Source organism: Lutra lutra, chromosome 18 (assembly GCF_902655055.1).
Source record: "Lutra lutra chromosome 18, mLutLut1.2, whole genome shotgun sequence".
NCBI lineage: Eukaryota > Metazoa > Chordata > Mammalia > Carnivora > Mustelidae > Lutra > Lutra lutra.
Genome location: NC_062295.1, coordinates 25360410 through 25375319, shown reverse-complemented (window position 1 = coordinate 25375319; position 14910 = coordinate 25360410). Strand labels below are relative to the sequence as shown.

The following is a 14910-nucleotide window of genomic DNA, read 5'->3' as shown; positions in this document are numbered from 1 at the left end:
GGTCCCGCCTCATGGAGTAAATAAAAGGAAATGAAAACAAACAGAAGCGCCCACCGTCTTCTCCGTGTTGCCGTCTGTTTTCATTTCGATTCCGCACACGCCAGCAGCCATGGACAACAGGAACGACACCTGTCCCAGCTCCCGGCTCATGGAGCACCGAGCTGCAAGCACGGTCGTGTCTGGACTCGCCCCCCGATCTCACTGCCCCTCTCCTAAATACGGTTTTACTCCATGCGGGTTTCTCTTTCTTTGGGAATCACGACACAAAAATGCAAAACCACATGTGTATAGTGTGAAGAGTGACTATAAAGCAGAAACTCAATCGAGAGCCAGAACATTGCCAGCCCCCACATGCTCCAGGGGTCCTCCCTGATGAAGATAACCTCCATTCTCCCAGAGGTCACCATGATCCTCACTTTTCTGAGAATCCTTTCCTTGTTTTCCAAGCTTAACCACTCGTCTACATCTCTAAGCAATGCAGTTTAATTTTAGCTGTTTTTAGACTTTATTTTTCTCAAGATCTATTTATTTTAGAGAGAGAGAGAACGGGGGGAGGGGCAGGGTGCAAAGGAGAGAGAATCTCAAGCAGGCTCCCTTCTGAGCTCGGAGCTGGACATTTTATCTTCTCCCCTATCCTACCCAGATCCTGTGTATCTATTTAAGCATCTCCCTGAGGAATGCCTTTGTGTGTTCCCTTTCCAGCACCTGACAAAATCCACCAGATTAACCCATCAGCCCTCCATGCTCTGCTTCTGGGTGAGTGCCATCACCATGTGAACTGGTACCACTATAAATGCATGATTAACAGTGCCACTGGGCCATCTGTCCATGGTTTCTTCTAGTCACTCTCGCTTTTTTAAAAAATTGAGATATAATTGACCTATAACATTATACTGGTTTCTGGTGTACAAACAGTGATTGAATATCTGTATGAGTTGCAAAAGGCTTACCACAATAAAACCCATCAATATCTAAGTCAGCTTCCTCTTCTATTTCCAATCTGATTATTCTTTCCAAGATCCCTCTGCACCCCAGGAAATGGCTCCTCCTTCCAGCAAATGGCAGTCTGGCTTTTACTGCATAGAGCAATGAGGCTATCAGGCCTAAAGAACTCCCTGCACTTCCTACCGTCTCCCTTGCACGTTAACCCTCTTCTCTGGGTTTGAGGCTAAGTCTCCAAAGCAGGCTCTGACTTTTCCAGGATTGCACTTGCTCCATCCAGTAGCCCTTTTCTCTCCTGAATTTTCAGTCTCTTCCTCTAGATAGTTTCTTTTGCTACAGGCTATTTTATGTGCCAGCTTCTCCCATCATAATAAATACAAATTCTTCAGTGCTGCATCCTTCTCTAGGCTGCACACCTTCTTTTTCCGTCTCTTCATAGCCAGTATCCTGACAAGAGTCCCTGCTGCTTCCTCCACTTCCTTATTCCCATCGCAAGGGAGACTTCTCACCCTCACTGAAACTGCTGTCCCCAAGATCAGAGTGGCCTCCTAATCGCCAAGCCCAACAATCTGTCCTTCTTGAACTCTCTGAAGCATGCCACTGTTGACCAGTTTCTCTCTTAAAACCCCTTCTTCCTCCTTTGAATTTCATGAGCCTCTTCCGTCTCTCCTCTCCATCTCTTTCCCATCTCCTTTGTATGGTTCATTCACCCTTCACCTCTTCAGAGCTGTTGCATCCTGGAATTAGCACTTGGCTTTCTTCTTTCCTGTTTTACATACACTCTCAAGGTGATTCTGTCCACTCCCATGGTTTCTACCACCATCTATATGTTAAAGTTCCTCAAATTTAAATTTCCAATCCAGTTGTTTCTCCTGAACTTCATACCCTTATCTTACATAAAACTGCTTCACATCTCTAACTGGATGTCCCTAAGGACAATTCAGACTGAATCTGTTCAAAACCAGACTCAGCATCTTCCCACCAAATGTTTCCATCCTCTTTTATTTCATCCAATTCTCGCTCAACTCCTTGTTTCTTATCCATTGGACACAAAGGGAGAAAGAGGACTGAGAGGACAGAGTTAGAAGGTTGGCTTTCCCTTGCTCTCCCAGCCTTGAGAAACAAGGCCAACAGCCTTGTTTGCCAACAGCTTCCCAAGGCACAAAACCTTGGCTAATGGCCCACTTGCTCTCAATCCAGCTCAGCGCTCCCCCAGCCTCTGGTGCTCCCCATTCATTACCCACCTCTATTCCTTCGCCTGGATTTCTCTTCCTAGCATCTGCTTGGAAAATGTGACCAGTGTTCACACTGGCTCTCTTACTGCTTTTCTGGTCCCTCTCAAGTGTGCCTCACTGAATGGTAGAAGCTTGAAATCTAAAAGCCACTTTTCCCAGAGTACCTTGTATCCTGGATTCCATGCATGGCCTAATTTTCACCAAGAAGATCAGTGCACTTGACATGTGGAGGGGGAAAGTGAACACTGATTCGGAGGCCATGATTCTTTCCCTTTTGGGAGGCAAGCTCAAATGTGGAAGTGTTGAAACTTTTCCTTTTTGCTGTGGCCGTAGCAGACTTCCTAGTATATATCTTCCTGGATGTCAAAAAGCAGAGTGGAGGCATCCGTTTTGTTGTCTTACTATATCTCCAAGGTCCGGTACAATGCACGGCACACAGGAACTCAATAGATGAATGCCAAAAGAAATTTATGTGGTGATGATGTTCAAATTATTACCGCCATATACTTTTTCCTCTTGTATTTTATTGGTATTATTAGTATATAGGGTTAATATTATATATTATATATATAATATTGTATATATTATATTAGTATATAGGGATTGCTGTTATTAATATCAAAGAGGTAGGGAATTCCAGAATGCCATCACTCTGGGCTGGTGGGAAGGAGCTCCCGTCAAGCTGTAAGAAGTCCTAGGAGTGAACACTAAGGGAATGCTCTTTGGTTTGGGGTTCACACCGGTGACCGTGGACATCTTCACTGTGCAAGATGACACGGGCCCTGAAAGACTCTTATCCCAAGCTCTTTACATGTAGGCTTTTGATGAATGTTGTATATATTTTCACTTACTAGTTATAATTAAAACAAAAATAACATATGCAACAAATGTAAAAATAACATCTAGAATTCCATGAAAATGGTGTTTCATGAATGTGGTTTGAAGGTCCGTCATTGTCCTACCTACTGCTGCATGTTACTTTCTCATATCTTATGTCTCTAAGTGAGGCTGGTTCCAGTCAAATCTGATGGGTGAATGTAATGGAGCCACGTCCCCAGTTCTCCCTCCCACCTCATGCCCACTTCATGTGGCATTTTCACTGGTCTATCATTTCAGGGTTAAGCACTTCCCAGCTTAAATACCTATGACCTCCATATGATTCTAGCAAGTAGAAAAAGAATTTAGGGGAAACATAACCCTGCACCTGAGAAAACACACCCTGTCTCCTGCTGTTGCCTTTTTTTGGGGGCCTCTCCTCCATTCTACATTCTTTGTCTTCCTAGGCATCCCAACCCGCTCAGAGACTTTGTTGGGTTTGGCTCTGATGCTGTCCTGACATATCTTGGAATTGCTGGCCGAGAGCTCCTTTGGTTGGCTAGAGACATTAAGGTGTAATGAAATATTTAAATATCCTGAGGCAGGATAGGATTAAAATAATCTCTAAGAGCAGGGGTTTGTGTATTTTTTCTATTAAGGGACACAGAGGAAGATTTTCATCTTGGCAGACCATATAGTTAGTCTCTGCTCAGCCTGCAGCTGTAGGGAGAAAGCAGCCACAGACAAGACAGACAGCACATGTAGCCAGACTTGCCTCACTGGCTCTAATGTTCAGCAGTCATTCCATGTTCGACCAGTAGAGAGCATTTTAGGCTTTTTCAGGTAAGGCCTTAAAGCCATTTTTCTAATACATAAGAACAAAAATAGTGGTTTTATTGTGAAAATGATTCGATTTTGGATCTTCGGTAATAATCAGCTCCAAAGGAAGAATCAAAGTCATTTATTTTTATCTGTAACAAAACTACTCTCTCTCACACACACACACAGCCCAATACTCAAATAATGAACAGCTTTGTTAGGATTTCAACACAAAATGAATAAAAATTACCTCTTTTGCCCAATTTAGAATAACTAAGAAGGGAGCGCTCTGCTTCACACAAAGACCTAGAGTCTCTGTGGAAGACGGCAGTGGGTAGTGACGAGCAGGAAAGGGAACTCAATGCTGAAAATATGGACCTCTGGAGGAGAGACCAGACAGCTCTAGGATCTATAGTTCCTCTAGAAATACAGATTTGGCGGTAACACTGAATGGAATCTTGCCTAGACCATTACCTATCACTGACTAGCTAGGTTTTGGTAGCTGATACTACATAAATTTTGTTAGAACCTGAAATAATTGTTTTATGGGCATTTTCCTTGATTTTTACCAAGACCATAAATTCCTAAAGGCAGTCCTCTGCCTGTACTTCCTGGCATACCACCCAATTATACCCAGCAAATTACTAAGTACAAGGGAGGTACTTAAACAGTTGCAACTCAATGCTAATGGCAAGCGTCTATTCTAGTATAAAGATGATTATCGAGATGCAGGGTAGTGGTTAGGGTGTTGGCTCCGCAGCCAGGCTGCCTATGTTTGAATCCTGACTGTTACTAGCTGTACTCCGTGCTTTACCCCCAAGCCAATGTTTGTAAAATGTAGGTCATCACAGTACATACTTCAGATAGTAATTATGAGAATTAAATTATTTTAAACATATAAAATGGTTAGCGCAGGGCCTGGACCATGACAAGTTCTTGATTAAATATTACTAGATGGATTACTTGATTAAGTGATTGCTGAGGGTTTTTTTCCTCTCATTTTTAAATTCGATGATTTTTATGTCTGATGCTCTCTCCAAGCTCTTCCTGTGGCCTCCAAGGACACTAGCCTCTCTCTGGCCTTATGGGTTTGCTTGCTGTGGCCAATGGCTATGCCGGCTCCAGGAAGCTCTCGGATTGTCAGAGACCATATGTCTACCTGGTCCCTTCTGGTTACCTCCTTTTAAATTTTACTCCAGCCATCTTTCAACTGGTCAACAGGAGCACCATTTGGTCTCACCAAATCACAACATCTCATAGACGGTCATCTTCATACATATGATTGAGGAGGTCAACAGGAAACAGAAACACTTTTCTTCATAGGGCATAAAGAAATGTGCTTGGGTCAGAAAGAAAGAAGCTTTGTGAAAGAAGGAATGTCAATACGGATGGAAATAGCATAGCATCTGCTTCTTCAGGCCAGTTATGCTGTAGTTTCCTTTTCCCCCCAGTCAGCCATTTTGTGCCATGGTTCTCTGCCCTTTTCCCATGCATGCCCACCGGTAACACTGGAGTCTCTAGGGTGGGCAGGTGTGGGAAATACAAATCCTGTCCCCTTTGGGGCCAGTCCTGGAGGCAGGCTGCGTTATGGTTTAAAAAAAAAACCCACTTTGGGGCTCCTGGGTGGCTCAATGGGTTAAGCCTCTGCCTTCGGCTCAGGTCATGATCTCGGGGTTCTGGGATTGAGCCCCGCGTCTTAGGGCTCTCTGCTCAGCAGGGAGCCTGCTTCTCCAACCCCTCCTCTCTGCCTACCTGTGGTCCCTGTCTGTCAAATAAAATCTTTAAAAAAAAAAAGTCCTCCTCTCCCATTCAGATAGGCTCTAGAGGAGTATGTGACCTCCTCCCTACAAAGCTAATGATGTAAGAATAACACAGGTAGTAAACAAAGCACGATTACATTAAGCTGAAGCTGACTTTGTTACTATTTGGAGGTTGCAGTAGTTGTGTAAGGAGAAATGGCACTGAACACAGCTGAGCCCTTCACGAAGCTGGGATTTCCCAGGTGGAGGGGAGTGGGTTTCTAGGCATCTGGAAGAAGCAGGGAGTGAAGGCAGGAGGCGTGCCGTACACGAGGAAGTGATGAGGTCACATTGTGGAGGCAGGATGGTTTAGTGGCAATGTGTTAGGCAGCAGAGAATCAAAGAAGGCTTTGAACAAAGGATTGATACGTCAGCAGTATTCACTTCCAACTGAAGGGGAGAGGCCTGGGGCAAGTGGACTGGAAGGAGGGATGCTGAAGTCAGGCTTGGACTAAAGTGCCGCTCACCACGATGGCACTGCCTGAGCCTTATCTAAGGGACTTGATCCGGCTGAGCCTGTTTTCTCTTCTGTAAAATGACATGCCAGAGGTTTCTGGGAGAATTGATAATTTACCAAGTATTTTCCTGGGTTCCTAGAATGTGCCAGGCACTTTGCTAGGTGTCAGAGATACAAAAAGGGACAAGAAAAGATACAGTCTCTATCTTCCGGGAACTTTCCTCTCAGTACGGGAGACTGATAATTAAAAAAAAAAAAAAAAAAGTCAACAGATTAAAAACTGCAAAGTCTGATAAGGTGATACTGTGAAAAAGAGAGGCAGGAAGGACATCTACTTTGAAGTTCAAGGGGCCAGGAAAAGTCCCTCTGAGGAAATGGACTTTATGGAGACCAGACGTGCGAAGGAGGCCTCAGGCAAAGAGCAAAGGGAAGAACATTCCAGAGAGAGGAATAATATGTGCAGAGGCAAGAAAAGTTTGGTGTGTTTCCAGGAGATGCAAAGAACCCTAGAGCACAAGGGGTGAGGTGGGGGAGGTAGAGAGAAGGGTGGTGGCTGGGTCATGGCAGGAACATGGATTCTATTCTGAGAGAGAGGGTAAGGGGGAAGGATAACTATATGCGCATTATAAAACTATTACTCTGCTGCGTGCTAAACAGAATTGGGCGGGGGGAGAGTAGGGAGGGGATATTATCCAGGAGGCTCTCTATGGCAACTGTCGGGCGACAGATGGTGCTGTCTTACGTTACAGTGGGGGCAGTGGAGCTGAAGGGAAGTAGATGGCTTCAAGAAATATATACATATACACATATATTTTTTAGATTTTATTCATTTTATTTTATTTATTATTATTATTTATTTTATTCATGTATTCGACAGACAGAGATCACAAATAGGCAGAGAGGCAGGCAGGGAGGGAGGCAGAGAGATGGGGTGGGGGTCAGGGAGCAGGCTCCTCGCTAAGCAAAGAGCCCGATGCCGGGCTCAATCCCAGGACAGCTGAGATCACGACCCAAGCCGAAGGCAGAGGCTCAACCCACTGAGCCACGCAGGTGCCCCTCAAGAAATATTTTAAAGGTAGAATCAAAGATCTTGTACATGGGGGGAAAAGGGGAAGAAAATACTCTTGGGTTTCTGGCTTGAGTGACTAGGTAGAAAATAATATTTGCTGATGGGTAAGACCAGAGGATGCAGAATTCTGAGGCCAGGCATAAGAAAACACATAAAACATCTTGTTTGGTGCCTCACACACATAAGAAGACACTCAATAAATAGAAATTACTATTATTATCTGGTCATTCTGTATTGTAGAACAATGGCTTCCAGGAAACAGCTGGGAACAGAAACTTCTCTGTCCTTAAATGTAATATGTAGGCATGAAACAGAACAAGATTTGAGACAAATGGATGGTAGCAGGTCTTTATGAAATAAATCACAGCCAAATCTTAAGATGTCAAGATGCACGTCAATGTTCAACAAGGGAGGAAAGAATTGAATCGATGGGGAAAGTCTCTTCAATAAGTGGTGTGGGAAGTTGACAGCCACATGCAAAAGAATGAAACGGAGTCACTTTCTGACACAATACACAAAAATAAACTCAAAATGCATTAAAGACCTAAATGTGAGACCCGAAACCATAAAAACCCTAGAAGAGAACACAGGCAGTAATTTCTCTGACATCAGCTATAACATTTTTCAAGATATGTCTCGTGAAGCAAGGGAAATAAAAGCAAAAATAAACTACTGGGACTTCATCAAAATAAAAAACTTCTGCACAGCAAAGAAAGCAATCAATGAATCTAAAAGGCAACCTCAGAATGGAAGCAGGTATTTGCAAATGACGTATCTGACAAAGGGTTAGTATCCAAAATATATAAAGAACTGATACAGCTCAACACCCAAAAAACAAATAATTCAATTAAAAATGGGCAGGAGACACGAACAGACATTTCTCCAAAGACATACAGATAGCAAACAGATACGTGAAAAGATGCTTAACACCACACATCATCAGGGGAATGCAAATCAAAACCACAATGAGATCTCACCTCACACCTGTCAGAATAGCTAAAATAAAAAACACAAGAAATGACAAGTGTTGGGGAGGATGTGGAGGAAAAGGAACCCTCGTATACTGTTGGTGGGAAAGCAAACTGGCCCAGCTACCGTGGGAAACAGTATGGAGGTTCCTCAAAAAAGTTAAAAGTAGTATGAGCCCAATAAAGAAGATCTCTCTCTCTCTCTCTCTCTCTCTCTCTCACACACACACACACACACACACACAGAATGGAATACTATGCAGCCATCAAAAGAAACGAAATCTTGCCATTTGCGACGACGTGGATGGAACTAGAGGGTATTATGCTGAGCGAAATAAGTCAATCAGAGAAAGACAACTATCATATGATCTCCCTGATATGAGGAATTTGAGAGGCAGGGCCGGGGGTTGTGGGGGCTAGGGAAAGGAAAAAAAAATCAAACAAGATGGGATCGGGAGGGAGACAAACCATAAGACTCTTAATCTCACAAAACAAACTAAGGGTTGCCGGAGGATGGGGAGTTACGGAGAGGGGGGTGGGTTATGGCATTGGGGAGGGTATGTGCTATGATGAGTGCTGTGGAATGTGTAAGCCCGATGATTCACAGACCTATACCCCTGGGGCAAATAATACATTAAAAGTTAATAAAAATAATTTTAAAAATAGTATGAGCCCAATAATTACACTACTGGATATTTACCCAAAGAATACAAAAACACTAATTCAAAAGGATACATGCACCCAAATGTTTACAGCAGCATTCTTTACAATAGTCAAATTATGGAAATAGTCCAAGTATCCATCAATTGATGAATGGATAAGGAAGATGTGGCACACACACTAACAATGGAATATTACTTGACTATAAAAAATGATCTCCTGCCATTTGCAACAACATGGATGGAGCTAGAGAGTATAATGCTAAGCAAAGTCAGAGAAAGACAAATACCATGTAATTCCACTCCTGTGTGGAATTTAAGAAACAAACAAATGAATGAAGATAAAAAAAGAGAGCGACAAACCAAAAAACAGACTCTTAACTCTAGAGAACAAACTGATGGTTACTGGAGGGGAGAAAGGTGGAGGTGGGGGATGGATGAACTGGGACGGAGATTAAGGAGAGCCCTTGCGATGAGCACTGGGCATTGTAGGGAAGTACCAAATCGCCATACCGTACACCTGAAACTAATATAACACTGTGTGTTAACTACACCAGGATTAAAATAAAAAACGTAATTAAAGCTATGATGCAGAGAAGGAATTATCTGCAATAGAGCCAACTGAAGAAACTCCAGTTTATCAGTCACCATCTGATAAGGTCTTACTGCTTCTCTGAAGTCACAGTAATGAAAACATGTAAACCACCAGAATGCTTCGCACATTTAAAGCTTTTATTTTGAAAAATAAAATACAAAAGTCATTAAGTTGTAAATGTATACAGTAATTCCTCAACTTCTCAAAAACAATACAATGATTTAAATAATTAAGATATTTAATATTATCCACATCAATACATTTAAACAGGAAGTGTTCTACAAAACATTAGAACATGTACAGATAACCTATTCCAAGATGAAACTGCCCAATTTTGCTTAGAGAATTCCATTTAAAACCCTCCCCTTAAAACAAAAGTTTGGAATCTGGCCAGAAAAGATGAGGACCAGAGCAGTGTTAACAGAAAGCACATGCTCCCTCTGGGCTTCCCATGCAGCGGCTGTGCACGTCATGGGGGTCAAGAGCGCTGCACCGGGAAGCAGATCACTGGGAAGGCCCAGATGTGCACAGGCAGCGCACGCGCTCAGTGGAAGGAGGCTGGCAAGTGAGCGGGAGATGCGGGCCGCGCTCTGCTCATCTCAACGGGGGACAACCAGTCCTAGAAATCTCCCTCCTGTTGAAAGGCGGAAGTCTTCCCTGGGGCAGACAAACAGAATCCGGTTACAAGTGCGGAGTCAAGCTTTGTTCTCCCCTGCACCATGCTGCCTCCTTCCCAGCTGTGGTCCCGGCATAAGCCAGGTAGACAGGGAGGGGGACAGATGGTTCCGAGAGCAGCTGCCTCTGAAGCACTATCCTCCTGGAGATGCTGTTGCCCTCCTTGCTTCTTCCGAGTCCTTCTCTCACTGCAGGTGGCCCCTACTGGCAGCAACAAGCATATGGGGGTGCAGTGATGCTGTTGAGGCAACTCAAAGGCCGAGTCCATGGACACTGTGTTCTGTCTTGTAAAGCATTCAATACGTGGGTCCCTGTGTGTGCATTTCATGGACGGAAGTGATCTATAAGAGGTGTGATGACTGCTGTTACATACGTCTGCAGAGCGTGGGTCTAGCACCTAGCATTTCCTCCTTAGCAAAAAAGTAGTCATAAATCTTGAAACCTATTCATATTATTAGCTCAAAGTCTTCCATGATTTTGACATGGCATAGCAGTGTTCATGTGCTTTTTCATTCTATTATCCATTAACCTAGCAAGTCATAAAAATCTGACTCAAATCATTCAGTCTTCATTTTCTCATCAGTACAACAGGGATAATACCACCTACTTGCCAGAGTGGTTTGAACCTTGAAAGAATTCACTCATATATGTACATATATGAATATAATATTATATATTACATAGTGTGTCATATAATACATACGTCATTTAAAAAAAAGATTTTATTTATTTATTTGACACAGAGACATAGCGAGAGAGGGAACACAAGCAGGGGGAGCAGGAGAGGGAGATGCAAACCTCCCATAGAGCAGGGAGCCCGATGTGGGGCTCAATTCCAGGACCCCGAAATTATGACCTGAGCCGAAGGCAGACACTTAACGACTGAGCCACCCAGGCACCCCTGATATATGGCATTTATATATTACATATATAAAATGCTTGATATTCTATGCATTGAATAGAGTATGCAGTCAATACATTGTTATTATATAAAATAAAATAAAACAGCAAGCAAAACTATAAGAAAAAAATCAGTTTTTTAAAAAAGTTTTTCAAGTTCCAAATGATCTAAGGCATTACCACATCATTCAGAACAAAACAGAATCTTAAGGAATTGCAGGAAAGGGGCATGAGCTCTGAGAAGCTACGTTAGGTCTGGGTTCAGAAAACAGCTTTTCCACTAATTGGCTGGTGTCCCTGGACATGTACCTGATGATACTCAGATATAAAGGGGACTGATAGGCATGGCTGGCCTAGCCCAACTGTACCCCCCACCTACAAGAGACAATGTAGGTTACCAACATAAGATCTCATCGTACATTAAAACCAGCAAGCACAGACTTGACCAATTTCCCAAAATACTTTTGTAAAAACACTTCCACATCCAGCACGCACAGAAGCAGCACAGGGGGGTAGAAGAAGCTTTCACCTTCCCGTGATGTTGCTCTGACAAATAACCTGCTCAGTTTCCTCATCTGCAAACAGGTTACTGGGATTAATGGTCTCCAGATTTCTTTCAGCTAACATATCTTAGTATCTTATACTCCTCCTCATATTAAAAATAAAAACTAACACTGTTTGAATGCTTACTAGGTGCCAAGCTTTTTGTAGACATTATTATGCTCAATTCTTACTACTACTCTCTTACTAATCTTGTCCTTGTTTTGCAGATGAGGAAGCTAAGACACAGAGAAGGCATTTGCTCAATGCCACAGAACCCAGATTCCAACTCAGGCCAAAGGACTCCAGAGCTGTGCTCTCCACTCCAGCCATACTGCCTCCGAAGAGAGCTTAAGCAGGGAAACCCAAAGACCAAAGAATGTCCCCCAACTCTCACCTCATGTATGGAAGAGGTTCCGGCTCTGCTACTCCACTTCCTCAGTCTGTCAAAGGAAGCAAAAGATATTTTAAAAGACCTTGAAGTTGGTCAGGATGAAAAGTGACTATTCCTGTGGAAATATCAGGGGTAGCTTGTCGGCTCTGATCACAGATTTTCCAATGAACTCAGTCTGCTACAACTATAGAATAAAGAACGTGACTGGCCTGTCTCTAGTTCCTGGTAGGGAGACTCTAAGTTCTTGGATTTTCCCGGGTAAAGGGAATGTCTTCATTATTCAGGAGCTGCTTGGATCATACTTGAGTTTAAGCTACGAAATGAGATAACTCAGGATGGAGGCTGGTCACACAAAGATCACGCCTGTGATTAGAGACTTGGGACTCTGAGCCAGCCCAGCCTCAGGGGAGCGGATGACCGGGATTGACTTCAACTACATGGTCAATAATTCAATCAATCACGTCTATGTAATTAGATCCCAATAAAAACTATGGATGCTGCAGTTCAGTGACTGGAGAGATGTGCTGCTGAGGGGGAGAAGTACCCCGATTTGTGGGGAATGGGCACAGCTCTGTGTCTGAGACCCTTGTAGCCCTGTCTCCTCATTTGGCTGATCCTGATTTGTGTCCTTTATAAAACTGTAAGTACAGCACTTCGCTGAGTTCTGTGAGCCACTTTAGCTATACCAAACCTGAGGGTTCTGTGAGTTTCAATTTTCTCATTTATTATAAGTTAAATAAAAGTCTTTTACAGCCTTTTTCTAAGTATTTGTGTGTGGGATGCATTAAACTAACCACAGTAAGGGGCTTAAAGTTCCTAGTAAGGCTTTTGCGCAATTTTTTTCCCGACTGATTTGTAGGAATCCTCTATAGTCTACAAATGAATCCTTTGTTTCAAATTATTTTTATCCCACTTAAGGTATACTTTTATACTCTTTATGATGCTTTCTAATAAGTAAATATTATCAATTTTAAAGGAGCCAAATTATCCATTTTAAAATTAATAATTAGTGTTTTTTATGATCTAAGAAATCCTTCCCTCTTAAGGTCACGAAGATATTCTCCTTTGTGGTCTCCTAAAAACTTTATTATTTTGCCTTTAACGTTTAGGTTTATAATTGGCCTGGATATGATTTTTGTGTATTCTGCGAAGCAGAGGTATCCCTTTAATTTTAGACTCAAATTTCCTTTCTTGATTCCTTCAAACTTATTATGCAAAACAGTCTTTGGATTTGACATTCCTTCAAGAGTTGCCTCTTGGGTTATTCTCTGGCTCCAACTGCCACACCCTACAAGTGACTGATGGCTTGTTCATGACCCCATCCAGGTTTTGGGGGCATCACGCCTAGCCCAGGCTCCAGGCCCAGGGCCCCCTTGGCTGTAAAAATTGATCAGTCTTCAAGGGAGATCAGAAGTTCCTTAAAAATACCTTTTTTCTCTCTGACTCTTGAGGACTCATTCCAACTTCTCACCCACGATAGAAATTGAGGAAACATTTGTTGAATAAATAAAATGAATGAATGGGAGGATTAAAATTAAACATATGCTAATAAGAATATGCCTTGGAAGTAGTATGAAATTCTCAAGTAATACTAATATCAACTACTAATGGCTGACTGTTATTGGACAAGGATCTGAGAAGACAGAGCCTTCAACCCTGGAATGAGATGCAGCTTCTCCTACAGGGCCCAGCCCACTCAGTCCAGGCTCGCTTCAGGCAATACGACTTCACAGAGTCTGTGAGGAGGTATGCCTCCCTCACCAATCCTTATCTGGAATGATTTTAGAAACCAAGTTCAGTGCTGAGTCTTCATTTCCTATTTACAAGCCAATTACTGATAGCAACAGCCTGGCGGCAACATGTATTATCACTAGGCTAGAAAGGGAAGTTGTCTGCTGGGCTCGAGGAGTTAATAATTTTCCCCACTACTATATGGGAATGGCCGATGATGCTCAAATGCAAGACATTCTGGGCTACTTCAGCACACAGTGTCGGCCTAACACTGCCTGTTTCTCTTCAACTCAAGAGACAATACTGAAACCAAAGTAAGTGAAGGTGCGACATTACAAGGATAACTCTAGATCTGTTTTTTTTTTTTTTAAGATTTTGTTTATTTATTTGACAGACAGAGATCACAAATAGGCAGAGAGGCAGGCAGAGAGAGAGAGAGAGAGGGAAGCAGGCTCTCTGCTGAGCAGAGAGCCCGATGCGGGGCTTGATCCCAGGACCCTGAGATCATGACCCGAGCCGAAGGCAGAGGCTTTAACCCACTGAGCCACCCAGGCGCCCCTCTAGATCTGTTTTAACTAGTCTCTTAAACAGTAAACATTACAATTTTCAAACTTTCACTGTCCTTTCCCAACTTGGGGGCTTTGCAGTGGAGGGAGAAAGGCTATGAATATAATGTATTTACAAGTCTCCTAGCCTCCCAATAAGACAAGTTAAAAGGCCATGGATGTATATATGATAAGAACAACAGATAGCTGTACAGTTTTATTTCAAGTTACATATCCGAAGGCTGGAGCAGATTCACCAAGGCAGGCTTCTGGTTCTTTTTTTCTTCTTCTCCATTTATGGTTTAATGTTTTGTATTGCTGTCTCTCTCCTTTTTTTATTTTATTTTTTTATTTTTATTTTTATTTTTTTTAAGATTTTATTTATTTATTTGACAGAGAGAGATCACAAGCAGGCAGAGAGGCAGGCAGAGAGAGAGGAGGAAGCAGGCTCCCTGCTGAGCAGAGAGCCCGATGCGGGGCTCGATCCCAGGACCCTGAGATCATGACCTGAGCCGAAGGCAGCGGCTTAACCCACTGAGCCACCCAGGCGCCCCTCTCTCCTTTTTTTATTTATTATTTATTTATTTTTTAAAGATTTTATTTATTTATTTGACAGAGAGAGATCACAAGTAGACAGAGAGGCAGGCAGAGAGAGAGAGGGAAGCAGGCCTCTTGCTGAGCAGAGAGCCCGATGCGGGACTCAATCCCAGGACCCTGAGATCATGACCTGAGCCGAAGGCAGCGGCTTAACCCACTGAGCCACCCA

At 42.9% G+C, this 14910-nt stretch overlaps 1 protein-coding gene and 1 long non-coding RNA gene across 6 annotated transcripts in view; one reads left to right on the top strand and one right to left on the bottom strand.

The window, feature by feature from the left end:
* The first annotated feature begins 3781 nt into the window (after positions 1-3781).
* Positions 3782-11905, top strand: LOC125091085 (uncharacterized). Its single transcript, XR_007124578.1, has 3 exons — positions 3782-3836; positions 10229-10456; positions 11705-11905. It is a non-coding gene; the product is annotated as an uncharacterized LOC125091085 (long non-coding RNA).
* The window catches only part of TPST1 (tyrosylprotein sulfotransferase 1), a 135589-nt gene continuing 130154 nt past the window's right edge, over positions 9476-14910 (bottom strand). For 2 of the 5 annotated variants that reach the window (XM_047714498.1, XM_047714499.1), the window contains exons 5-6: positions 11872-11917; positions 9476-10016 (exon numbers count right to left, since the gene is read on the bottom strand). In XM_047714498.1, coding sequence (XP_047570454.1) covers positions 11900-11917 — 18 coding nt within the window. In that variant the 3' untranslated portion in view covers positions 9476-10016; positions 11872-11899. Of the gene's footprint in view, positions 10376-10900; positions 11310-11871; positions 11918-14910 lie in introns of those variants that run through there. The other 3 variants (XM_047714500.1, XM_047714501.1, XM_047714502.1) reach the window with 3 other exon arrangements.